This window comes from Ruditapes philippinarum, unplaced genomic scaffold, assembly GCF_026571515.1.
Source record: "Ruditapes philippinarum isolate M1 unplaced genomic scaffold, ASM2657151v2 ctg145_1_1_1_1, whole genome shotgun sequence".
Lineage (NCBI taxonomy): Eukaryota > Metazoa > Mollusca > Bivalvia > Venerida > Veneridae > Ruditapes > Ruditapes philippinarum.
The window spans coordinates 1-27,919 of NW_026863036.1; the positions used below are offsets into that span (position 1 = coordinate 1).

The window sequence follows — 27,919 nt, forward strand, 5'->3', positions numbered from 1 at the left end:
GCTTTGTTTCGGGTTTTCCATCGTTAAATGCAAACAAACTGATTTTGAGAATTCTAGCTTCACAAATTTCTACTGGACAAGCATACAACAATTTTGTACTTGTCCTGCATCGATGTTTATTTGTAAATATGAGGGAACAAGTGGAATTTTCGATCCCTGTTTGATAATAACAATAAACTGTTCTTGATTGTAAGAAGGGCTATTGTCATTTACAAATTTAGTGTTATAACAGTTAATTCTAGCTGTTATTTAAAATCCCTTAAAAAATCAATGGAACTGCTCAAAGGAGGGCAATTCCATTATGGAAATTGTACAAGGTGATAGCTACATGATGAATCAAAGTACTGAATGTACTGATGGGGAGGCTATGAGAGAATGTTTCAGACTTATAGTTTCTTTTCTTTTTGCTTAAAATATGCTACCAAAACAAAAAGATATGCACATTGCGCTATTTATCCTTACTGTTGTGTTCAACCATTCATATATATGGTTAATGTGGTTGACTATTCATTTTGTTAATATTCCAGAACATTTAATTGAGGTCTACATTCGGACTGTTAATCATGCAAATTTTGAAAAACCTAAACTGTCAATAATAAATGACATACCAGCAAGTATGACGACTGTTCATTATCAGATAACAATAACATTTTACAACTGACGGTTCCTTATCAAAATATTCTAGGACTGTTCATCATAAATACTTTATGTCATTTTAATATTATTAAATGATAATAACAACTGCAAGTGATGCAACATTTTTATTGACCATAAAAATTATACACGTTTAGATGTACCATAATTGAGATCAATAAGATACTGTCTTGTGATGAGTATTAATATTCATGCTCTACGGACAGAAGGTTGTCTTCTCCAGAAGCAAATCTCGAATAAAATCACGTTTCAGAAAATTAATCCCATTTCATTACTGACGGCGTCGGATAATATTAAAGCTAAATATTTCTTGAAAAAATACAACTCTGCAAAGCTTATTCAAAACTGAATCAACATAAGTGAAAATTGATCAGGAAGTTATATCTTCTTTTTTTACCGCCAACACTCAACCAACTTTTGGTAGTTAATCGATAGATTCTACGTGTATTTTTAAACCTCACTAGCTTGAAATATATACTGCGGAAAATCTGTTGTTAACAGGGTGTGCGGTTATTACGTAGGGTTTTCCCTGTCGACCATTTCCCGCAAATAGATGAGAACATCGAAGCCGTCAGTGCTATGAATGGTGTTATAAATGGCGTGTTTTGGAAGTTTTTGTTGAAACTTCTCCAAATACCTCCAGAGGCGTGCACGTCGCGGAGAAGGCACACGGAAGGTCATAGTCAAGTCATCATAAGTACCAGAGGTTATTGGTTGACCTGTCGTGACTTACTCTGGAGGTTTGGCGCTAATAGATGCCGTTTTTGTTGTCGTCAGTCAGAAAGTTGATGCCTTGACGGTATTGTCGTCTCCTTTACCACCAAAGAACGAAGAATGGGCTTCAAGGAAGAATCTGCTTGAAAAAGACGTCCCAGATGCTATAATCTCGGACATATGTTATTCTGGCGCCGAGTATAAATAAACTTAAAACACACACACTTTTGTTGAAAACAAAACAACAACACATTTTCTGTAGTAATTTTTCAAGTGTTGTAAAATGAATAAGAAATTCCTCTTATGCCGCCCATTATTTTTAGAACACAACCATAAAAGTTCTTTTTTTTTATTTTTCAAATAAACATTAATCACTTCAGCGCGCGCAAATATCGGTTTCAAATTAAAGTTTCGTAAGATATGTTAATGACTTCCCGATGCTCGACTGTAAGTAATTTGTATATGTATGCGGTTTTTTTTTTGTTTTTGTTTTTGTTTTTTAATTAAAGCTTCTTATTCTTTAATATTTTTTATGTATCTCATAATCTGTATTGAAAATTTGAATTTTATTACACATGGACTATCAAATTATGATGTATGCCCTAGAATTGAATAAACTTTCTAATTACCCAATACGGGGTCATACTGATCTTTGCGTCTTTCTCTGAAATAATTATTTCCTTGTTAAAACATATTTGACCACATATTTCTGTCAATTAACTGTTCACTTTACTTCCGATTTTGTTGTACGGAAACACATGTTTCTATTTGTGTTTTCTAATCAATTCGAATCTATAATCAGTTTAATGGGATCACCACCGGGTAAACGACTACTAGGTACTTTGGTCATGTTTTTTACCACAAATATTTGAATGTTTCTATGGGATTAAAATGAGCATAGTTAACTAAACAACTGTTTGTATAAATTCCTGACCTGTCTAATTCTAATTATGAGATTAGTGAATATATAAGACTTTCACTACAAAATATTCCTAAACAAAATAGCACATGTTTAAATTTATTCCTCTACAAATAAAAGATCAGAGTAGGGATCTGTCAATTGCCAAAGATACTTTTATGTTAAAAGTTTGATTAATGAATTATGTAAGATGAAAATATAAGTATTGCTTTTTTTATTTTGCTAATATAAAATGTAATATTGTGCTGGAATTTTGTCAGAGGTCCTTAGGGGTTTTGTAGTTAAATAGTTTTTTTTCGGCGATAATGGTTAAAGAATATAATGTTTTCAAACTATATGTTCATCACCATCAGTGAATTTTTAGTTAAATGTATGCAAAATATTTACTAAACAGCTATATGATTTAGCGGTTTATGAGCGTTTTCCGCGTACAGCCTCCTGGGGTGTACAAATAAGTTAGTTTTCCTTAGTTATCACGCAAGCATGATCCATGTCTCTGATGTAAGCGACAGTTTACAATTATTTGTCTTTAAAAAATATTAAGGACTATTAATAGTTTATAACAACAAAAGAACATGCATGATATTGAGAATACTGTGTTGCAACGTTCTAGTTAATGACCCGTCATTAACAGTTGGTCGCTGCGTAGTAATTGGAAAATTGTTATCAAAAATAATAAAGAATATTTGCCACTGAATTAAAGCATTTACTTATAAATTTTCATTTATGCTTTTTGTTAAAAAAATATTGATAAAGTTATTATTTTGAAGGGTTTTCATACCAAAACTATTTATTACAGACGTACGCGTATGCCTAAACCTGATTACCGCGGCAGTATGACGTCACGGAGTAGTGATTTAAACAAAAATCAAGAATTTTTCAGAGAATTGTTATCTTTACAAATTGCAGATTTGAAATTAAAGAATGAAAATATTTTCATATTGTAAATGTCTGTGATGAGTGATGAGTCAGCTTAGAAAAAATCAAGGTACTATTTTTTGACCTGATTACCGCGGCAGTATGACGTCACGGAGTAGTGATTTAAACAAAAATCAAGAATTTTTCAGAGAATTATTATCTTTACAAATTGCAGATATGAAATTAAAGAATGAAAATATTTTCATATTGTAAATGTCTGTGATGAGTGATGAGTCAGCTTAGAAAAAATCAAGGTACTATTTTTTGACCTGATTACTGCGGCAGTAAGATTTGACAGACGGTTATTAACATTGGGTCGGCATAGCCTCCCCAAAAACTCTGTATAATTTGACAGTTAGCATTATTAGATTGTCATTATTTTTTTGAATAATTACGTACAGCATATATGGCAAGAGATTGGATTTGGGAGTGTCTTTCTATATAGATGATTATAGAATAAATATCTGAAAGTGTAAGATTAGCTTTCATGTGCTATAAAGGCACATTGATTGACTGGGAAAATTCCTCTAGACGTGACATTTATTGCACAGTTTTCATCAAATGATCATCAAGGCTTGTATGTAATCGTGCATATAATCCACAGAGAGACTCATTTTCTCCTTCCCGAGATTTCCTTAAATAGATTATTACAGAATGCACTGTTATAAGCTTAATAACCAATGAAAAAACACTGCTCATTCATATGATTTTTTTCTGTTTCAATAATTTTTTGAAAAGATATATAATTTGTTGTTTTGTCTTTTACTCCTTAGTAAGCTTAATATAGGCAAAAGTTCTGAAAGATTCTGAAATTGGTAAATTTCAGAATAGTAAATTTATAGAATAAAAATATGACATGTAACATGATCAATACAAACAAATAGATAGATTTCAGGAGGATATTAAAGTGAACTTCTGCACATAAATAGTAATAGTTTAGACCCTACAAACATTGGACATATTATCTTCAGCCAAATGTCATTAAATACAAACATGTGGCAATGCACTCTCACTTTATCAAAACTCACAAACTAAAAGTTTTCTGATAATTATTCATTACAATAAAAAAAAGAATATGAATGAAATCATGCTAGCCATGCAGTCAATGTCAAATTGTTAGTTTGGAAGACTTTGTAACAACATGTTAATATTATAGGACACTATTTGGCTGAAACATTACAAGCATAATGTTTATTTTCTTTTATTTATATATCATATTAGTTATTTATTATAACGCAAGTGTAAACACAACCACAATAAGCAAATTATTAAAATATTACATGAAACCGGAGTGTCCATGTCTATCCAATAAGAAAATATGTATTTTTATGACTTTCCTTATGGACCCGTTTTTGTTTATATTATTTCACATTACATGTCCCACTCCTTTCGCCCTGTGTCCACTCCAAGTTTTTTTTGGTGCCTTCTGGGTGTCCTACTTGGGTGTGTCGGGGGGCCGCGTCCTGTGAACGTTGCCTTTGCCTTGTTGATCTTTATTCTTGTTTTTTTACACTATCATACGATTGATTAAAAATGATAATTGATTGGAAAATTGGTTCCGATTAATTATAATGATTGGTACAGAGAAATTGCTTAATTATTAAACATTACAAGTCATCATACACTCCTACCTATAGTTGAGCTTCTAGGTGGGCTACAATGAATTTAATCCTTTCTGATGTTACAGAGAATCTTGTTATCAACAATAATTGATTAATACATCTTAAGGAAATGTTGATACATTGTGTTGAAACAATGTTAAAAGGGAGGAGATGTTCTGACAGACAAAGTAGGTCTTAACGATGTTTTTACAAATTGGTTTATTTTTTCTATTTTCAGGTTGCCTGTTCTCTGGGAAGCAGGAACTGTGTGAAATAGGTTCAACTTGTATAGATGGTTAGTAATTGTTACTACAGAATTTCTTTTGCAAGAATTAGGGAGGCCATTATATAATTACAATTTTTTTCCCAAATTTTAAATACAATTGGGGGGGAAACCTGTAAAACTGCATTAATTATTAGTATAGTCTGAATGTGTTATTAAAACAGAAAAATTAATTGGCTGGTGAACAGTGCCCTAAAATATAATAAATTACCACCTTCATTATTGTGACAGGTATGACATGGAAATGCAAGCAAAGATAGGTCATTTAATATGATGGTTTCTCTTTTAACTTAGTCTGAGGAAACAGAGTAACTTGGTAGTTTACTTTATGAATGACTAAGTACTAGAGTACTTGTTTCCATCTCTATATACTATGCTAAATTTATCCAATATTTTATATTAAATACAAAAAAATATCAATAAAAAGAAACACCACCACTCCTGGCATATTTGAAAAACTATTATTACACTTATTTCTCTTTTTTTATATCAGAAGTAAGCCTAAGGATCATATTCCTCAATATACCTTCACAATAGCTCTGTTGAAATATATAATCAAAGTGAATATTGCCGCTAAATGTCGACGTTTCTTGGAAAACAAAGATTTTTTGAACAACTGGAATTGAAAATAATTTTATAATAGATATATAGGGGAGTAAAATCATGTTTTCTAGATTTTACAAAGTATTATTTCATTTGTTAGTTTTGCAACCAACTGCAACATCTTGATAAGCTTGTATTTTGAAGAATATTTAAAAAATCAATTTCAAATACATTAATATATTTGTTAAAGAAGAAAAAAGTGCCACCGACACATATCTGTTTTGTTACAACATTGATTTCTCTATCTGCTTGTAACATTGATTTCTTTATCTATCTGTTTTGTAACATTGATTTCTCTATATCTGTTTTGTAACATTGATTTCTCTATCTATCTGTTTTGTAACATTGATTTCTCTATCGATCTGTTTTGTAACATTGATTTCTCTATATGTTTGTAACATTGATTTCTCTATCTATCTGTTTTGTAACATTGATTTCTCTATCTATCTGTTTTGTAACATTGATTTCTCTATCCGTTTGTAACATTGATTTCTCTATCTATCTGTTTTGTAACATTGATTTCTCTATCTGTTTTGTAACATTGATTTCTCTATCTATCTGTTTTGTAACATTGATTTCTTTATCTATCTGTTTTGTAACATTGATTTCTCTTTCTGTTTTGTAACATTGATTTCTCTATCTATCTGTTTTGTAACATTGATTTCTCTATCTATCTGTTATGTAACATTGATTTCTCTATCTATCTGTTTTGTAACATTGATTTCTCTATATGTTTGTAACATTGATTTCTCTATCTATCTGTTTGTAACAGTGATTTTTCTATCTGTTTGTAACATTGATTTCTCTATCTATCTGTATTGTAACATTGATTTCTCTATCTGTTTTGTAACATTGATTTCTCTTTTTGTTTTGTAACATTGATTTCTCTATCTATCTGTTTGTAACATTGATTTCTCTATCTATCTGTTTCGTAACATTGATTTCTCTTTTTGTTTTGTAACATTGATTTCTTTATCTATCTGTTTGTAACATTGATTTCTCTATCTATCTGTTTTGTAACATTGATTTTTCTATCTATCTGTTTGTAACATTGATTTCTCTATCTATCTGTTTTGTAACATTGATTTCTATATCCGTTTGTAACATTGATTTCTCTTTTTGTTTTGTAACATTGATTTCTCTATCTATCTGTTTTGTAACATTGATTTCTCTTTTTGTTTTGTAACATTGATTTCTCTATCTATCTGTTTTGTAACATTGATTTCTCTTTTTGTTTTGTAACATTGATTTCTCTATCTATCTGTTTTGTAACATTGATTTCTCTTTTTGTTTTGTAACATTGATTTCTCTATCTATCTGTTTTGTAACATTGATTTCTCTTTTTGTTTTGTAACATTGATTTCTCTATCTATCTGTTTTGTAACATTGATTTCTCTATCTATCTGTTTTGTAACATTGATTTCTCTATCTATCTGTTTTGTAACATTGATTTCTCTTTTTGTTTTGTAACATTGATTTCTTTATCTATCTGTTTTGTAACATTGATTTCTCTATCTATCTGTTTTGTAACATTGATTTCTCTTTTTGTTTTGTAACATTGATTTCTCTATTTGTTTTGTAACATTGATTTCTCTCTCTAACATTGATTTCTCTATCTCTTCTGTGTAACATTGTCTTTTATCTTGTAATGTCTGTTACTGTATCATTCTGATTTGTTAAATTGATTTACTCTGGTTTTATACCATGTTCATACATAGGTGATAATTATTGTGTAGTCCGCAGACCCAGCTTAAAAAGCAAGTAATTTACCTGTGTGATCACATCTGTTTCAAAATACTTATTATCATTTTCTAAAGACTTTGAGGTAATAGTGGCAATAATTGCAAAACTATACAATAAGTGTTGAGCTAGACAGCTCATGTTTAATTTATATTCATATTTTTTTTCATAAATAAATAATAAGTTTGAGGGAGCACTTTTTGATAAAATGAATTTTCAGAGAAAAGTAGTATTTCAAGTTGTATTTACTATGATTTATTCTGTATATATCTCTTCACTTTGTATATTTATGTAACAATATTTACGATATTATGTAGAATAGGGCCAATTATTATAAAATGATAAAGATAAATTCATTTTTGCTGACTAGACATTTATGCATTTCATATGCTTATTGGAATGCTGCAACATTCTTATTAAGGCAGATTTTAACATTTCCTCTCTAGAAAATAATTACAAACTAGATCAGTGTAGGAGTGAAAAACAATAGCTTAAAACTTTCAGATTTCGATTCAGCTATGTTTCAGTTAATTTTCTTTTTAATAGCTTAATTAGATTGTTGTATATGTTACTGGATTAGTTGATATTAGTATTTGTTGTTGAAAATATATGTCAAACTATAGATTACTTAAATTACTTTATGGCCTTTATGATAAGTACATATGTATGATAATAATTTTGCTTTTAATTTCAGATCTTCTTTTTGGAACTTGCTCTAGAAGTGGAATTCCAGCAAGTTTCGATTACACTCTTCAAAAACATGACTTAAAGAAACTAGAGGTTGAAATACTAAAACTGGTAAAAGATGGATTTTCTTGGGGTGACGGCTATACTCAATGTATTATACAGAACGTTATAATTTCGCTAACAATAAAAGAGCCTTTTAGTAAGAAAATATGTTACAGCCTATTGTTTGACTGGAAAAAACCAGTTCAAGATGAAATAAGCTCAGTACTAGAAAGTCTTTATGAACAAACTGTTCCACTGGACCGATTTACGTCTGCTGAAGAATACGAACCTGTTTCCTTGTTATCACCATCACAGAAACGGGATGAAATTGTCAGGGTACATAAATATTTTGATAAAAATGAAAAAATTCACAAACGCAACTTTTTTGGGGGTTCTCAGTTAGGATTTAGTAACTACCTCTCCTACGACCCAAGGGACGATGTTTCTCAGCTTTACCCAGGATCTTACGAACAAACTTACGAGACACCATATCGAGGCGGATGGGAAAATTCGGGAATTCCTTACAAAGATTTACAATTAGTAAAGGATTACCTTGAGGCTACACGAGGACAACAAAGGCCAAAATATAGTTCAAAATTATCGGAACTGTTTTCATATACGCCAGAACTTGAGCAGCAGACAGAACAACAAGTAGGTGGGTTCCCTGATTATGATTTACCAGAAAGAGGCTACGGAATCAGCAATGAGGATGTAGAACCAGGCTATGTTTGGAATGACAATGATATGATTTATGACGTAACAACACCAGATAATGGTACATTATTGAATTTCTATACTCATTGTTACACACATTTATATGAATTATTGATACAATACTATAGGATATGTAATCTGTTCTCCCAATAGAACTTATTGTGTATTTCAAAGTTTAAACAAAAGTAGAATGTGTTCTTGTGATATTGAATTGTACTGACATATATTCCAGAATAATATTAGATTTTATTAAAAGGTTGTAAGTGTATAAACTATGAACTAAGTGTATCAGCTGTTAGAATATTGAGAAAAAAATGTCAATTTTCAGTCATCTTTAGCTACATTAATTATTTTGTCCATAAAGTAGTTGTTACTTGTGATTCATGATGGAATCAATGATTATAATTTAATCAGAGCTAACTCGTATTGAACAAAAGCCCTACATGACAGTAATCTGTCTATTCAAATGTTTTAGATGAGTGGATCATAAAAAAAACATAACTTATTTGGAAACAAAAAACCACAGTCTAAACTCTTATTCTGTTTTCTGGTATCAGTTACCTCTGAAATTATTTTATCATTTACCTAAAAAATCATGGTTTTTCATCATTATCTGAGGTCTTTCACATCTCAATTTATTGTACTGTTTCAGATGAAGATCAAATTGATTTAGATGAACTATCTGATACTCCTACAGAGAATACAGGTAAGATACAGTATATCATGTTGATTTTTATACCCTGAAGGAAGGCATAAGGTAATTCATCATGTTTATTTTTATGCTGTGAAGCTGAAAGGTCCCCTTTGTTGCCATGCTTTTAAGTTTAACAGCACATTTACCACTGGTAGTGTTTTGAGGGTACCACACCATTTGCTAACAATAAATCATTGTTATATACTTGTTTTACATTGATAGGACCAACCTGCTAACAATTTCTCTTGCTGTAATTGCCACTTTTGTCTATGTGATTTGACTGAACTGTTAATATATGGTAAATTATTTTCTGATATTGAAATTATCACTGTCTATATAGCCCATTGTGTCTTTTTTTGTTCAATCACCAACCTAAAGTGAAACCTGTGTGTCATGACCTCAATAAAACATATTCTGAAAACATGTTATTCTAATTCACCTTTTAATTTTTTCAATTGAACAATCAAACTAGAAATTTTAATGGTATTTTAGATGTAACCAGTCAACAAATATCACGTTGTTAACCCATAACCTGCTGAATCTCATAAACAGTCTCACTGTTTTCTAATTTCCATTTTTGGGGAACTCACTTAACAGTCCATTATCAATTTAAGGCATATCAAGAAAAAAATTAGTTAATCAGTATAGAGCCTGGTATGAGACAGGTGGTAGAGGTGAATGGTAATATTTTGTTTAGTTTAAGCAGGGTTAGGGCTAATTCTCTCAAGTTGGTCAAGAGAGACATGTGGGACTGTATATCATCTTTCCTTCTGTTTTATATCATATCATTATTTTAAAATCTTGTTTATTGATATAATTGCCATCATATTCCCATTAGTCTTTAGTCTAAATTTCACATAAACAGTTCTCAATAAAAATTATTTAAAACCATTCATTTCAATGTTGCCTGTATCTGGGTAAACACTGCATGTCTACCAATTGTAGGTCAAAGTCTTAAGTGAATTAGACACAAATAAGAAAGAATTTATGGTATTAAACAGTTACAGTCTCTCCTATGATGTTTGAATCATTTTATTTCTTATTGGCATCTAACTTTTACTTAATAATTCAGCTGTCTTAACAAAAATTTAGTAAATAAAAAAAGTGAATCATAGAAATTGCCTTTGCAACAGTCTCAAAGCCCAAAAATAGATACTGTTATAAACAGGTAGTTAAATGCCATCATTTTGATATAAATGAGCCGCATCATGACAAAACCAACATAATGGGTTTGCGACCAGCATGGATCCAGACCAGCCTGCGCATCCGCACAGTCTGATCATGATCCATGCTGTTCGCTTACTAACTCTATTACAAGTAGAGAAACTGATAGCGAACAGCATGGATCCTGATCAGACTGCGCGGAAGCGCAGGCTGGTCTGGATCCATGCTGGTCGCAAACACACTATGTTGGTTTTGTCATGACCTGGCTCAATTATACTACTCCCTTACAAATTACATAACTTAGTGATGGCATTTTATTTTCATGGAATAGCTGATTTTATAGGAAATTTGATCATATTACTTCTAATTGTTGAAATCTCTGAATGGAAACTAGGTAGTCATATTTTTTTAAAGCCACACTATTGCATTTGTTAGAGAAAAAGTACACATACTAGTATTTCAGAAAAGCTGTATGTACAAGGGGCATATTTCACTTAGTGGCAACGGAAGCACGTTTTTATAAATATTTATTTCTGAGGCACAATTACCAAATTTCCCACAAATTTTGGAATAAGGTCTTTGCTCCTCTCTCAAAATCTCAATGCAACTCAGCCAGTAAACAAAATCACATGTTTTTAAATGACTTGCTAAAATTTTATTGCATGTGCAAATTGTATGAAAAAACTGTTGGTTAGAATAATCAATAATCTTTCCAATGGTATATCATACATGTACTTTCACATGCAAATCATGGTTAAATTGAGTTGTTGAGGGTTGAATTAAAATAGTCCCTCCTATTATATTTCTATTTTAATGAAAAGTTAATTAGGAATATTGAACTGAGCTTACAAATGGGTCAAACTGAATTTCCCCGATAGAATCTGCTTTGAAGGTAGCCATAAGCTTCACGGGTTTAAAATGCAAACCAAAGTATTGTCTTTAAAGCAGCATGCCTCCAGTTTTATGCATATTTAAATGAAACTTTTGAAAATGTATTTAAAAGTAAAATATTATGAAGTAACCAAAAGGAAGCAATTTTCATATTACAAACAGCACACCCAACCCATGTCAATTAACAAAATGAGGTCAAAATATTCAAAAATAGCTTTTACGGTGTTCGTAACTTAGCAGAATTATGTAAATTGTGATAACTGAAAATCAAAAATTAATTGAATACAACATGTAAATTATTACTCAATTCTTGCTACTTTTTAACATAAATTTCTCCATTCATCCTGGAACATATTTAATGAAGCTCAACAAAGTTTCTTGCAACAGATATAAATCACTTGCAATACCATATTGTTAGAACTACTGGTGTCATATGAGGAGTATTGTTTTGACCTGAGGTAGGGCTTGAATCTTTTATCCCTGGCTTGAGAGGCAGACACCTTAACCAATAGGGCACTGCTTCCCTTTTATATGCCCTTTGTGATGTTTACAAAAGATTGTGACAAAAAAGATTTTCTTATAGGATTAAGTCTTAAACCTTTAGATTGATAAATATGTTCCAGATTCAGGAGTTTTGATCCTGGGCACTGTGAGCTAATTTGAATTAACTTTCAATGATTTCTTTTGTAAAAATATTTCAGACAGGATTTCCTGTAAGGTGTTTGATTTGTAGGTTACGCAATAGTTGTACAGGTGAATTAAGATCCTTTGGTTGATAAATTTTTCATTCTCATCTGGCAGCAGTTCTTTTTTGCACCAATTTAACACTTAAATGCCAAAGTTCTGAAATGGAATTGCACTTCTTCAATCAGAACAAAACAATTCATCATAATATAGTGAATAGGTTTTAAGATAAGTTAGTGACAGAATAGTGACATGGTCAGACCATCATCAGACATCACCCCCCGCCCCTTACTTTGACTTCATGCCTCGGCATAAAGCAAAAAACTTAAGGCCTTTGTGATACATATTTCAATTCTTATAGTATTCAGACAGTCTAGAATTGTGAGTTTGTATGTCATTGCCTTCAATTTACTAGTGTGACAAGAAGAAGCAGTTTGTAATGGCAGCTATATTCTGCTATTTTCTGTGATCACCTTTCTCATTACAATGTATTGGGGCAATAAAATCGTGTAATACTGTAAGGCTTCATGGTCAATACATGGATTCCTTTGTCAATAAATCGGTTATAGACATGTGGGTTGGGAACTTGTCTGACATTCTCAAACTGCTTTACAAGATTCCCAGTCTGCAACTTAAGGATTAATAGCACAGAAAAATTAGGATAAAGTTTGACATTTCAAAAATGCATTGAGACACGAGTATAATGGCAGCTGATTAAAAAAAGTTTGAAAAATGAATGTACAAGTCATTTTAGAACAAGTTCAGCCTGAAATAAAATGATAAGCTGAAAAATAATGTTTCCCCACCAGTACCTAACAAAATAGCTACAATTAAACTTTTCCTATCAGAGCGATAGACCTATATCTTTTATTGATGACATGAAACTAAATATTTATTGTATTTATTATATTTATTTGAACTTAATTAATAACAGTCTGTATTCAAAAGGCAATAAAATGCAAAATGTATCAGATTTGTATATTAACTAAACTGGTGCCACATTGACGCCACTATAATTCATTGTCAACAAAACATCATGGCCATATGAGTAAATTATACCAGCAATGATTTATAAACATTGCTCATATTATAACTCATCATATTTGATTTCTAATGGATTTTCCTGCAGTCTGGGATGCAATGCCACGGTATAGAACTTGGTCAGACTGCTGGGATATGCAGGCTGGGCTGGCACTGTATTCTGTTAGCAAAGGCTAATTAGTTAATTAAGGTTCCAGCAGGTAAGTTAAAATGTTATTAAAGGCAATTCATTAAGGTTTAGACTGTCAACTTTAAATTCATTGTTGATATTATGTATTTTCAGAAGAGATCGAATCACTTCCTCCCAGTTTAGCCAACACACTAGACAAGCTTATTCAAGGTAAGATTTCTTCAGGAGCAAGCAAGTTCATTGCTTTGTTTGTGTGTTTGGTTTAGGTTTACTGCTCACCAACACAATTTACTGAATTTAGGTCATATGGTGGCAAAACAGGAAAGATGAAGTGTTACAGACTTATATCAACACTAGGGGTCAAAACCATCTCACCAGCTGGAGCTAAGAGATGCATAGACTCTAGTAATTCAAGCCGATTTAGTCGCCTCGTACAATCACCCAGGTATAAACAGTGGCTACAGTTCTGATGCCCTAACTCTTAAAGGCAACCCCTCAGTCACAAGGGGAACTATTTATGTTTGTTTGTTTGGTTTTTATGCTGACTTTAATACATTTTTAGTCATATTTCCGTCTACCTGGCTTTCCGGGATAATTAACATTAATTACTAATCTCTCTGTAAGTGACTGACTACTGATCCCACATGAGTCAGTCAGGAGAGACAAATGACCACAGAGAGATTTAGCATTGCTCGAAGATTGAACTTATGACCTGTACATTATTAATCTGATGCTGTCCTTAAGTAAGCTAAGCGGGCAAACTTTACTATATATAAAAAATCAAGACAGCACCTGGGCAGGCATATTTACACTCTGTAAGCTTAAAAATTCATGTTGTTTTGGGGCCATTGGCAAATGATTTACAGCCATTGACCTTAATCAAAGTCAGTCAAGGTCACAAAGACTTGTAGTTTGAGTGTATTAAAAAATGATAGCTAGAATATCAAAAGAACAAAAGTAATTATTAATTTTGTGAAAAAAAGTTTTTTGAGTAGCTTTGAGTTTCACTCTTTTATGAAAAATCAATGCTTTAATGAAAAAAAAATGAAATCTCTCCCTTTATACTCACTATCATACACAATCTTCGTGGTTGTGGTCCTGATTAAATTTGCTGCAAACTTTAAAAATATTGCTATCATTATGTTATATGATATCAGGCAAACCTGAAATTTGCGTCATTGGACTTAAAAACATAGAATTAAAATATTTTTACAGTCAACATAAATCTAACAAAAATATTGGAAGAAACAAATTTATGCGTATTGGGAGAGTTGCCTTGGTAACTGTAATGTAATATAATTCAGAAATCACATCTTGACTCTCATTTTGTCACCTAGGGTACTATTACTGTTAAATATTCACAAACACCATAACCTGGTAAACAGTATTCTAGGTGTGACCAAAAAAAAAAATAAATAAAAAAATAAAAATTAATATTTGCTTAATATATACCTGGTTGAAACAGATACATCAGGTGTTCAGCAAGAGTGGGTACAAATGTCTCTTGTATGGTTAAAAGCCAGTTTAATAATATTACAGTGATATTTATGTACCAGTCAGCAGTTAACTTACAAGTGTTCTTTGTACCTGTACTTACCTGTTTCCCACAAGATTTTTCTGGCATCAGAAGTGAATCAGATTTGTAAGTCTGATACCAATAGACATTCAAATTCCTAAATCTAACATCATAAGACATTCAAACATGTAAATATGACATCATTTGACCTTCAAACTCATAAGTCTGATATCATTCGACTTTTAGACTCATAAGTCTGACATTATTTGACCTTCAAACTTGTAAGCCTGACATCATCTGACCTTCAAACTCATAAGTCTGACATCATTTGACCTTCAAACTCATAAGTATGACATCAAAATTAATGATCTTCAAACTCATAAGTCTGACATCATTTGACAGTCACACTCATAAGTGTGACATCATTTGATCTTCAAACTCATAAGTCTGACATCAAAATTAATGATCTTCAAACTCATAAGTCTGACATCAAATGACCTTCAAACTTATAAGCCTGACGTCATTTGACCTTCAAACTCATAGGTCTGATATGCTTTGAAGACTTGTTATCATTCTGTAATCAGTGATTTCTGAGGATGGTAACTTTATTGTTCAGAGGACTAGCAAATGATTTTGTTTCTGCCATGGGGTCTCATTGATGCTAACATGGAGGAACATTATACATACATCTTTGATAAATCTTTTGGGTAACTGTTCAGAATATCAATAAACCAGGCTTGTCTTATTACGCATGTACAGACTGGCGGCCTGTTTCCTTACTGCTGGTGTGTACAAACTGGCCTGTCTCCTTACCACTGGCATGTAATTACTGCTTGGATGTACAGGCTGGCCTGTTTCCTTACTGCTGGCATTTACAAACTGGCCTGTTTCCTTACTGCTGGCATCTACAAACTGGCCTGTTTCCTTACCACTGGCATGTACATAGGGGGGCTGTCTTTTTACCACTGGCATGCACAGGCTGACCTGTTTCCTTAATGCTGGCATGTACAGACCAGCCTGTCTCCTTACTGCTGGCATCTACAAACTGGCCTGTTTCCTTACCACTGGCATGAACAGAGGGGTCTGTTTCCTTACTGCTGGCATGTGCTGGCTGACATGTCTCTTTACTGCTTGCATGTTACAGGCCAGCCTGTCTCCTTACCACTGGCATGTACAGACATGCCTGTCTCCTTACTGCTGGTATATACAGACCAGCCTGTCTCTTTACTGCTGGCATGTACAGGCTGGCCTGTCTCCTTACTGCTGACATGTGCAGGCTGGCCTGTCACCTTACTGCTGGCATGTACAAGCTGGCCTGTCTCCTTACCACTGGCTTGTACAAACCAGCCAGTCTGCTTACTGCTGGCTTGTGCAGACTGGCCTGTCTCCTTTCTGCTGGCATGTACAGACCGGCCTGTCTCCTTACTGATGGCATGTAATTACTGCTAGCATGTACAGGCTGGCCTGTCTCCTTACTGCTGGCATGTACAGACTGGCTTGTCTTCTTACTGCTTGCATGTACAGGCTGGCCTGTCTCATTACTGCTTGCATGTACAGACTGGCCAGTCTCCTTACTGTTGGCATGTACAGGTGGGCCTGTCACCTTACTGATGGCATGTAATTACTGCTTGCATATACAGGCTGGCCTGTCTCCTTACTGCTGGCATGTACAGGCTGGCCTGTCTCCTTACTGCTGACATGTACAGGCTGGCATGTACAAACTGGCCTGTCTTCTTACTGCTGGCATGTACAGACTGGCCTGTCTCCTAACTGCTGGCATGTACAGGCTGGCATGTACAGGTTGGCCTGTCTCCTTACTGCTGGCATGTACAGGCTGGCCTGTCTCCTTACTGCTGGCATGTACAGGCTGGCCTGTCTCCTTACTGCTGGCATGTACAGGCTGGCCTGTCTTCTTACTGCTGGCATGTACACGCTGGCCTGTCTCCTTACTGCTGGCTTGTACAGACCAGCCTGTCTCTTAACTGCTGGCATGTACAGGCTGGCCTGTCTCCTTACTGCTGGCATGTACAGGCTGGCCTATCTCCTTACTGCTGGCATGTACAGGCTGGCCTGTCTTCTTACTGCTGGCATGTACATGCTGGCCTGTCTCCTTACTGCTGGCATGTACAGACGGGCCTGTCACCTTACTGATGGCATGTAATTACTGCTTGCATATACAGGCTGGCCTGTCTCCTTACTGCTGGCATGTACAGGCTGGCCTGTCTCTTTACTGCTGGCATGTACAAGCTGGCCTGTCTCCTTACTGCTGGCATGTACACACGGGCCTGTCACCTTACTGATGGCATGTAATTACTGCTTGCATATAAAGGCTGGCCTGTCTCCTAACTGCTGGCATGTACAGACTGGCCTGTCTCCTTAATGCTGGCCTGTCTCCTTACCACTGGCATGTACAGGCCGGCCTTTCTCCTTACTGCTGGCATGTACAGGCTGGCCTGTCTCCTTACTGCTGGCATGTACAGGCTGGCCTGTCTCCTTACTGCTGGCATGTACAGGCTGGCCTTTCTCCTAACTGCTGGCATGTACAGGCTGGCCTGTCTTCTTACTGCTGGCATGTACACGCTGGCTTGTTTCCTTACTGCTGGCATGTACAGACCAGCCTGTCTCTTTACTGCTGGCATGTACAGGCTGGCCTGTCTCCTTACTGCTGGCATGTACAGGCTGGCCTGTCTCCTTACTGCTGGCATGTACAGACTGGTCTGTCTCCTTACTGCTGGCATGTACAGACTGGCCTGTCTCCTTACTGCTGGCTTGTACAGGCTGGTCTGTCTCCTTACTGCTGGCATGTACAGGCTGGCCTGTCTCCTTACTGCTGGCATGTACAGGCTGGCCTGTCTTCTTACTGCTGGCATGTACACGCTGGCCTGTCTCCTTACTGCTGGCATGTACAGACCAGCCTGTCTCTTTACTGCTGGCATGTACTGGCTGGCCTGTCTCCTTACTGCTGGCATGTACAGGCTGGCCTGTCTCCTTACTGCTGGCATGTACAGACTGGTCTGTCTCCTTACTGCTGGCATGTACAGACTGGCCTGTCTCCTTACTGCTGGCTTGTACAGGCAGACATGTCTTCTTTCTGCTGGCATGTACAGATGGGCCTGTTGTCCTTTCTGCTGGCATGTACAGACGGGCCTGTCTCCTTACTGCTGGCATGTACAGACTGGCCTGTCTCCTTACTGCTGGCATGTACAGATGGGTCTGTTGTCCTTACTGCTGGCATGTTCATAGGATAGACTGTAACCATTCCCGCCAGCTGTCAGTCTGGTTTTGTTATTTGTAAGTATATGGATTTAAAGACTGGCATGACAGCAGTTCAAGGGAAAGCATGCTCTAAAAATAAAACTAGAAGTACTTTCTACAACGTGAGAGAAATTTCTAAATGAATCAAAGTTTATTTTCCCCAAAGGACTTAATTGTTTCCTGATTTGATTTGTGTCTGCAAAAAATAGATTACATTATCGAGGCATTGTAATGGATTTAACTTGACGATTATGTATCAAAATAATTGAGGCATGTTAGAAAATTGTTTCATTTATCTGATACTGGAAAACATATGATTTTTCTGTTTTGGAGTCTTCAAGGGAGGTAATTTAGTGGGGAACAGTAGGGAATCATATGAAAATATATTAAACTACATGTATGGTAATTGTCCTATAAATATTACTCAAAATGTTGATATAAATTTGTCTGGCAGCCACATCATACCTGAAACCTGTGATAAGTTACAGATAGTTTAAACTTGATATGATAACATGTACCTCTTTTTAAAAGCAACAATAAAAGGACAATTAAAAAATACTTCAATCAATTCCTCTACAGTTAAGAAAATTTACAAAATTGAGATACAAATATATTGCAGAAAATAAGAGATCTTAAACAAATAAAAAACAAAGCCTTGAGTGTGCTGAGAAGGTATCAATGCTTGTTTAAAGTTGTTTAAAATATTTATATTTTATTACAGGGGAACTAACTCCAGAAAACTTGACAGACGATGAGCTTGAGTATCTTACTCCATATGTTTCCAAAATGTTGCTGCGTCTTAGTGATGCTGATGACCAATCATCTGACACACCAGAAGCTTGGGAGGATGTTCCTGTTGAAGAAAACATGATGCAAGGTTGTTTATTTTACTTATTCCTTGCTCAAATTACTTTTACAAGCTCGAAATGTTTGAAATATCCAGCCAATTCTCCAGCCAATTCTGCTTAAAGTCTTGTCAAACAAAATAGTTTCCTTACAAATTGAGTCTTGTGTAAAAACCCTATTCCAAGGAAATGAATAAATAGAAAATATTTTATTTAAAATACTCCAATATCCTTTACTTCCTATATTTTAGCACACCAGAATTGAAGGTTCTAAAGAGCCTGAAAGGAGGTTTCAAATGGTACCAAATATTTTCTCATTTGAGCAATTTTACAGCACAAATTTTCCAACTCGGGTACTTTTTCCCAAAAGAGCTTGGAATAGGCCTGAATGTGATATAATGATTCAAAAGCTTTCCAACCTCTGTTCATGTTAAATGTAATGTAATGATTGCAGAAGATTGCATGCTACCATTCATGTATGTGATGTTATAATTTTCACATTTTATGTAGTGAAATGTATAAAGGTTTCAAATTATAATTATTATGTAAATTCATGCATATATAACAGCTGCAATGATTTCAGTAGATGGCCAGCTCCCATATGGTATTGATGAGGAGGAAATGATGAGAGAATATCCTGAAGAAACAGATGAGAACCTTCCTATAGTGGATAGCCTGGCCAACATTGTACAAGAACAAGTTGATGAACCCAAGATGGAGAAAAAGTCAGATACAGGTAACTTCAAGTCAACAGCTGCTTATCTCTTAACTTACCAAAATGCTGGCAGTCTGTGTATTCAATATAAAAAGTTTTTGTTAAGATTAAAATATATATTGGGCTATTGGTTAAAATTTGGTGGAATTCACTGTCACCATAAGGTCTTTAATCTAAGAGAGATAATCCCTACTAAATTATCTAGATTTAAGAATGTTATGGTTGCCTCCCTTGGTCAATCTCTAGAAAGAGTGTAACAAGGGGAACAATCATAGTTGTATTTATTTATTTTTGTCAGTCACAGTTGCTTCCCTTATATTAATAAGATTTCAGAATACATTGCAATCTTTGACCACTGGATTTCATATGTAAACAACAATAACTTTGATTACCGTAATAAAATATATCCAACTCTTGAAATCAATTTTAAAAAACCTATTGATGTGCAATTTTATTGTCAACAGGAGGACATTTGTACTTTTGGTTTCTATAAGCATAGAATAATATGAATATCTATAAAATAAATTTACTTGATTTAAGTGGACAGTTACAGGATAAAATAGAATTCAGAATTGAGTAAGCCAACAGATCCCAGCATTCACCTACTATTTGTTTCTATGTGGAGTTTTGTAGCATATGTTAGACCAAAATACCTTATCAGTTCTTCGTATTTATATAACTATGTCCGAGGTCCTTATCTTATGACTGCTGGAAAGAGCCCAGTAAGTTACTATTTGAAAAACTGTTACCTGCAATCAAGCAAATTCTAACTTTATTGAGTTATAAGGCCACTGGCCCAAACACATATGAAGATTTATTATACAAAATATACATCAATGGATGCTACAGATCAGACATGTTGAAGACATAATAGAAATATGTATAACAAAATGACAATATTTATCAAAGAAATAATATATGTACTAATTATTTAAACATAGACAAAAATTGATCTTGTACTCAAAGTGCTATATTATAGAAAAGTTGCTCATTTCCTTATAGTATCAATATGTTAAGATGACAACATTTTATTCTGTTTACGTACAATATTCATGTATTTTAAATTACATTAGCATTCTATATAACAAATCTTTTACAAAATATTTCATCAGATGTAGCTTTATTGTAATGTCATGCTTACTATAATATCAGTATCAGTATGATATAAAAGCTTATATTTTGTCTTTATTTTAAACTATATTGAAAGTGTGAAGATATGAGAACTAAAAGTTTGATTTGTTTAAGGATTGCCTCTGTTTTAAATGGAATTGGCAAAAAACTAAACATGCTTGAAATTCAGTGAATATTGCTTTGACATATGCTTATTATTATTTAACTTCAGTTTGTATAATTATGCGGTAATATTGCAGTGAATTAAGCATATGGTGAAATAACACAGAATTAACCTCAAAAGCATTATGTTAAAGATGATACAAGATTATCTAGATTCCCCAGAACAAATAAACAAGTTTGCAAATGATATACATAAGACATAAATGCCTTTAAAGAGATATATGAATCTAATAAAATGTCCATATGTCAGTTCTTTAATAAAGGTGCCTGTAATGAAATATTAATGTCATTAAAGCAGCACGCCTCCAGATTCACGCTAATTTTCATGAAAATTTTAAACATGACATTGTATTTAAATGTATAATATTGAGAAATAGCCAAAAGGAAGCAATTAAATTACACATTATCAATGGCACTTACAATCCACGTAAATTACCAAAAAATTGTCAAAATATGCAGTAAGGGCTATTTATGCATATTTTGACAACTTTTTGGTAATTTACGTGGATTGTAAGTGCCATTGATAATGTGTAAATTGCTTCCTTTTGGCTATTTCTCAATATTATACATTTAAATACATTTTAAGTAACGCAGTAGAAGTATAGTTGTAAATACTCTAACATCAGTTATTAACTGCACATAACATATAAAATATTATTTGAATCTTGAATCATTTTGCTTTTCCTAAAATCGTAGTACATATTTCTCAAGTTTGATTTTATTGAAATATTTTGACTAATCTGGAGGCATGCAGCTTTAAAACAATATCAGTGTCCATCAAGATAAAATTGTCATTAAAAACAATGTCTGTACATTTACGTAAGTATATTTTTACTGAGTGCAGTAACGGGTTAACTTCTATTATATCAAATAAGGAGTTAACCCATTTTTGCCCAAAAGTGATGACAAATATCATTTAACAACAATGCCTTTGACCTTATTAAGATATCAATGTCATTAAGAAAGAATGTCAGTGCCTATAACATTAAATTCAATGCCATTACCTTTATATTTGTATTTATGTCATTGCTTATATATGGGTATAAATGTCATTAAAATTTGTGTTAATGCCTTTATTTAGGTGTAAATGTCATTAAAATCAATGCCATTGCCAATATCTATGTATAAATGACATTAAAACCAATGCAATTGCCAATATCTACGTGTAAATGTCATTCAAATCAATGCCTTTATATAGGTATAATTGACACTAAAATGAATGCTCTTCAATTTAAAAAGGTATAAAAAGTTCATTTTAAAAAATCTATTTACCATTATAGAGAAATGGATTTGCTATAAAAAATGTCTATGCCTTTAAAGACATTAGTCACATTACATTAAAAACAATGTACCAATTCTAATTATGTTTCACAGAAGTACAAATGTACTTAAAATATGAGTACATTTAGCTGTCAGATATTTTGCTTCAGTTTTTAGAAGGATCTTATTTATTACCTGATCTTTAAACAATAAAAAAGAAAACAACAAAAAATTATTGTCTTTTTCAACAATAATTGTCTAAAGTTGGTTGCTTATTTTATTAAAAGTAGAGAGCAAAAAAAAGACTTCAATGTCATGTTCATTGAAGTCGCAAGGCACATGTATTTGGTTGGTTTATACAGAATTTATTTTAGTTCGATTGTGTAGGAAGCTATTAGCTTATAAACACACTTTCGAATCTGTTCCTGGAACCAACCAGTACTGAGCAATGAGTGTAAAGTTTCTTGCGCAAGGAAACAACGACTTGCCCCTGTCAGGGTTTGAACCCATGCAGCTAGCTATCATAAGATTACTAGTCCGAAGCGTTAACCACTCGGCCATGCAGCCACATGTATTTGATGAGAGCATTAGGGGTCATCTTTTGGCCAGTGACAGGAATTTTGTTGAATTTAAACAGTTTGGTGGCATAAGGTTGATGGTGTTTAGATCCCTGTTTTTGTATGATATAATGTGCAGAGAGACAAGAGGTCTGTAGACACCAGTAAAGCTGGATAGTCATCTGTATGACCTTGTACAAAGTCAGTGACAAATTGGTATATAGTATGACTACAAAAAAAATGAATTAAAAAAACCTGCAGTATATTTACCACATGCAAGGAGGCTGTGTTTGTATCTTTAGTTTATACAAATTTATTTTAGTTCGATTGTGTTGGAAGCTATAAGCTTATTGAAACACTCTTGAATCTGTTCCTGGAACCAACCAGTACTAAGCAATGAATGTAAAGTTTCTTGCTCAAGGAAACAACGGCTTGCCCCTGACAGGGTTTGAACCCACGCAGTCAGCAATCCTTAGATTACTAGTCCGACGCATTAACCACTCGGCCACACCGCTAATTCAATTCAATGTTTGTATCTTTGTTTCAGATAAAACAGAAAAGGCAGTAAAAAGAGAAGATGTTGTGGAAACAAACTTTGCCTTCATTGAAATGGACCAAAAGTATGTGTTATTTGAATTTCCTGTTATATATTTTGAACACTTGTGGCACTGAATGAAGTCTATAAGTATAGAGCCATAGGATGGTTGGTACAAGCATGTAAACAGACCTGGTGCTATCTTGATGTTTCAGCTAAATTTTAGCATTTTTCATTTTGTAACAAGTATGCATGACCATCAATGATTTATAACAGTTACATTTAGGTCAATCTGCAATGTTTAAAGGTGGCACCATATAATGAAAAATAGTTTCTGTGACAATGATAAGAAAGTGGGTCCACTATATTTCACAATAGAAAAACAAATATGTATGATCGTTATAACTGCATATTTAAGAATTAAACATGTCTAGAACAAAAGCAACAAATAAAGGGTTCATTTGTGTGTAACAAAGCTAATGCCCATAATTTAGTAGTAACCAAACATATTGCTTGGCATTAGTTAGTGGTTATGGAACAATGGACATACACAGGATATATTTTTTGAAGCCAATGTGGAATTTAGAGCAAATTAAATAGTAAAATGTAGGTACGTTGAATGATACAACATTTGATCTTGATTTGAAAATTTAATTCTGCCTGTTCAGTTGGATAGCCAGAAAGCATGGTATTTATCATCTAGGAGTTGCTGGTTTGATCCTCGGGTGAGCTGTTTCTCCTTAACAATTGGTCTTTGACAATGAGTCTAATGGTCAATTTTCCCTAATAGCTTATTCAGATATCATGTGGGATTAGTAGTTGGTCACTTGTGGAGAAATTAGTAACTGACTGGTTAGTTATCCAGGAAAGCTGGTTAGGTGGGCTGATAATTGAGATTTGACCAAAAATGTGATAGAATTAGTATAAAAACAACAACAAACAAACAAACAACACTTGGTATTTCTTTATACTAGTATACATGTATGTCATAAGTAAATTTTTCCCTTGAGTTGCTCAGTCCTACTCTGTTCTGTACTTAACTCAGAAATAGGTTTTTTTTTCGAGAGAAAATGATCTGGAAGAGGAATTAGTCTAGGAGTAATTTCTTTATGAAATCTAATTTTTCAAAAATTTCTGACATTTTAACAAAATTTAAAATGGATATTATACCTCTGGGAAAAAAATATGTGTCATAAGTAAAAAGTAACATAGTAAAGTATGATAAACTGTGTTTTCTGCAGGTCCTTTTTGTTTCTCAATCAACTTTCCTCTGGTTAAGGAGAATCTCATTGTGGCAAAGTACATGTTCGCTTGTTACTCAAGTTTGATGTTCACAGTGCCAAGATGTTGTATTTTGTTGTGTTTAGATGGAGCATTAGTAAAAGGCTGTCCATTAGCCTTTTTTCTTGTTTACTCGTTGTTTCTCAAAACATTACTTGTTCTTTTTCAAAAAATTATTCATTGTTTCTCAAAGCATTATTTATTGTTTCTCAAAGCATTACTTTATGTTCCTCAAAGAATTACTTATTGTTTCTCAAAGCTACTTACTGTTTCTCAAAGCATTACTTATAGTTCCTCAAAGCATTACTAATTGTTTCTCAAAGCATATAACTACTAACAAGCCTTTTAAATGGGATTTTGGAAACTGAGGTCCTTTATAATATTGCTTTACACCTTGAATGTCAGCCCTAGCCCTGCTGGTGTCATCTTATTGTACCCATGTCAGACCAGTGTAGTCCAAGATCTGTCGGCACATCCATGCCATCTGATCACTGTCTGCACTCTTTGCTACTCAATCTGCACTTTTTTCTACTCAATCTGCACTTTTTTCTACTCAATCTGCACTTTTTTCTACTCAATCTGCACTTTTTTCTACTCAATCTGCACTCTTTTCTACTCAATCTGCACTCTTTTCTACTCAATCTGCACTCTTCTATTCAGACAGTAAATGTTTTTGAAATTTCCCCAAACATGATAAATGGTTTTGTCCAGACTGAACAAAGAGCAAGTCCATTTAGGATATTAAGGGTTAAAGCATTTAATTGTTGCTTCCCCAGTAATTTTATGTATCAGTTGTACTTAACTCTAAAAAATAAAATTGCTATCAGTCTTCTGGTATAAGAATCCTGGATGGTTTTCTGGTTGCGACTTTAAATAAATGTACATCACATTTTGTCATTAAACTTGCCTAAAGCTCAAAGAATCATAAAATTAACTCATAAAAATGATACTGAAGTTTGCATGACCTGTGCATCATAATAACATTGAGTTACTCAACAGATAAAAAGCACCAATAAAGCTTGTGTCCCCCATGTGATTTAACATGTCATGCAGGTGGTATGCCACTATATTGTACTGAATTCCCGCATGTGCTGCAAGAGCCAATGGGAGTTTTATGAATTTAATTTGTGAGCAGCCCAGAAATTGAACATTATGCGACAGTTTGTTACTCATAAATTGATTTTGAAGCATTTCTAGCACATTTAGACAATGTGTTTACAGGTAAGACACAGGGTAGTAGATTAAAGGTCAAGGTCACACAGGGACATGAAAGTGCATTGGTTGTTGTGTCCATTGGACGAATCTGTCATTCCTGAAAGGTGTTTGAATATGTTTTTGCTTCAGAATTAGGTCTGTAGCTCAGGGGTCAATGAGCTAAAAGGTCAAGGTCACCCTGGTATGTTCAAAGTCATGAAAAAAAAAATCATGAAAGTTCATTCATGATTTTGTTCGACAGTCTTTGTCAAGGGGCTCATGCACCCTAGCACTCTTTCCTTGTTGTTCTGCCTACTTTGTAGGGCAACTACCCTCAGCTTTAGTCAAGAAATCACCAGCTGAGTTGTAAGAGACAATAGCAGTTTTTAGGACCCATCCTATATTGTATGTTTTGGAAGTTGCGATTTTTGTAAATTTATTTTTAGAAACTGTTTACTTCTAGTGTACATTTTCAATTAAATTTTGTTACATAATTCTTTTTTTTATGTCTTATGTAAGTAAATAGAAACAGCAGTTTTTGACTTATCTATCTAACTATTTGTTTGTAATACATTTTCATATTAGTTATGTTAATTTCTTTTTTATTAACTTATATTATGTAAGAATGAGTAGGAAAGGCAGTTTTGAAATTTTTTATTTTACTTACGTAAATTTTATTTCGTAATAATGATATTATAATAAAATGATAATTACATAAATAGTAGGTTTTGGTAACTTAATACTTTAATAAGGAAAAGATGTTGCATGTATGGATGTTTTTATAAAGATATCCTTTTGCAAATGCGTGTTGAAATGGTATATTTTGTGGCATTCACTAGCAAATGTTGTTTATCTGCTGCTATAATTATAAAGCAGTTCAAAGTTGTCATGAGTGAGGATTGTACTAACCTGATGTCAGTCAATGTCTGTTTCATAACATATAAATATTATAATTTAAAGAAAAAAAAATACTGTTACAAAACAGATTTTATGTGATAATTATTTACAACAAAAATAAAATAATGCGTATGTCTAAGGAAAATTCATTCTTGCTCCTTTATTGTAAAGGTGTTGTAAGAACAATAAAATGAGCCGCGCCATGACAAAACTAACATTATGCGTTTGCGACCAGCATGGATCCAGACCAGCCTGCACATCCGCGTAGTCTGATCAGGAGCCATGCTGTTCACTTACCAACTCTATTGCAAGTAGAGAAACTGACACTGTTCACTGGAGGTTATACTCTGTAGGTAACTGCTCACTAGATGTACATCCTTTAGATAACCCTGCTGCACTTTATAAATTACTGCTAACTGGAAGTATACTCTATAAGTTATGCCATGGAGGGGCATTTTCTAGAATCTGCCCTCTTACCAGAGTACACTTTAAGTAATCTCACTAAATAAAAACTACAGGAAGAACAAAAAAACTGCTCCTGGAGGGACACTAAGGGAATTGCTTACTTAAATAACGCCACTTTAGGCAGCCAAATTTTACCAACTGTTCACTTGAGGCAGACTCTTAAAATAACTGCTCACTGAGGGAATAACTGATTTCCAGTATAGGTTCTTTCAGACCAAAGCAGCAAGAAAATAAACAAACAACAAACAAACATTTCAGTGATCTCATATAAATGGAATTTGCCATTAGAACAGGTCTGATAGTGAAACTCATTCTATTAAAGTGAATAGCAAATTAAATTCCTTCAGAAGCCAATTCTGGAGTCCATATTTGTGAAAATTATTCACACTGTTACTTGAATAATATTTTCACAATTCTATAATTACATTAGACGATAGGCAAACATGGGAAACTTCCATACAATAACTGAATTTCTGAGGAAAATATTAATGCCTGGGGACACTGATCAAGTCTGTGAAATACTGAAATTTCTACAGCTATAGAAAGTTTTTTTTAGGAAGTTAACACTCAAATTTTACATTATTTTTTACTCATTTATTTATTCATTTAAATTATTAGAAGAAAATC

General features: G+C 33.5%; 1 protein-coding gene across 3 annotated transcripts in view; it reads left to right on the top strand.

Moving 5' to 3' along the window:
- The first annotated feature begins 4,988 nt into the window (after positions 1-4,988).
- The window catches only part of LOC132720954 (receptor-type tyrosine-protein phosphatase N2-like), a 147,727-nt gene continuing 124,796 nt past the window's right edge, over positions 4,989-27,919 (top strand). For 2 of the 3 annotated variants that reach the window (XM_060705200.1, XM_060705202.1), the window contains exons 1-7: positions 4,989-5,101; positions 8,127-8,936; positions 9,528-9,581; positions 13,633-13,689; positions 18,972-19,127; positions 19,679-19,831; positions 23,468-23,540. In XM_060705200.1, coding sequence (XP_060561183.1) covers positions 5,008-5,101; positions 8,127-8,936; positions 9,528-9,581; positions 13,633-13,689; positions 18,972-19,127; positions 19,679-19,831; positions 23,468-23,540 — 1,397 coding nt within the window. In that variant the 5' untranslated portion in view covers positions 4,989-5,007. The remainder of the gene's footprint in view (positions 5,102-8,126; positions 8,937-9,527; positions 9,582-13,632; positions 13,690-18,971; positions 19,128-19,678; positions 19,832-23,467; positions 23,541-27,919) is intronic. The other variant, XM_060705201.1, reaches the window with a different exon arrangement.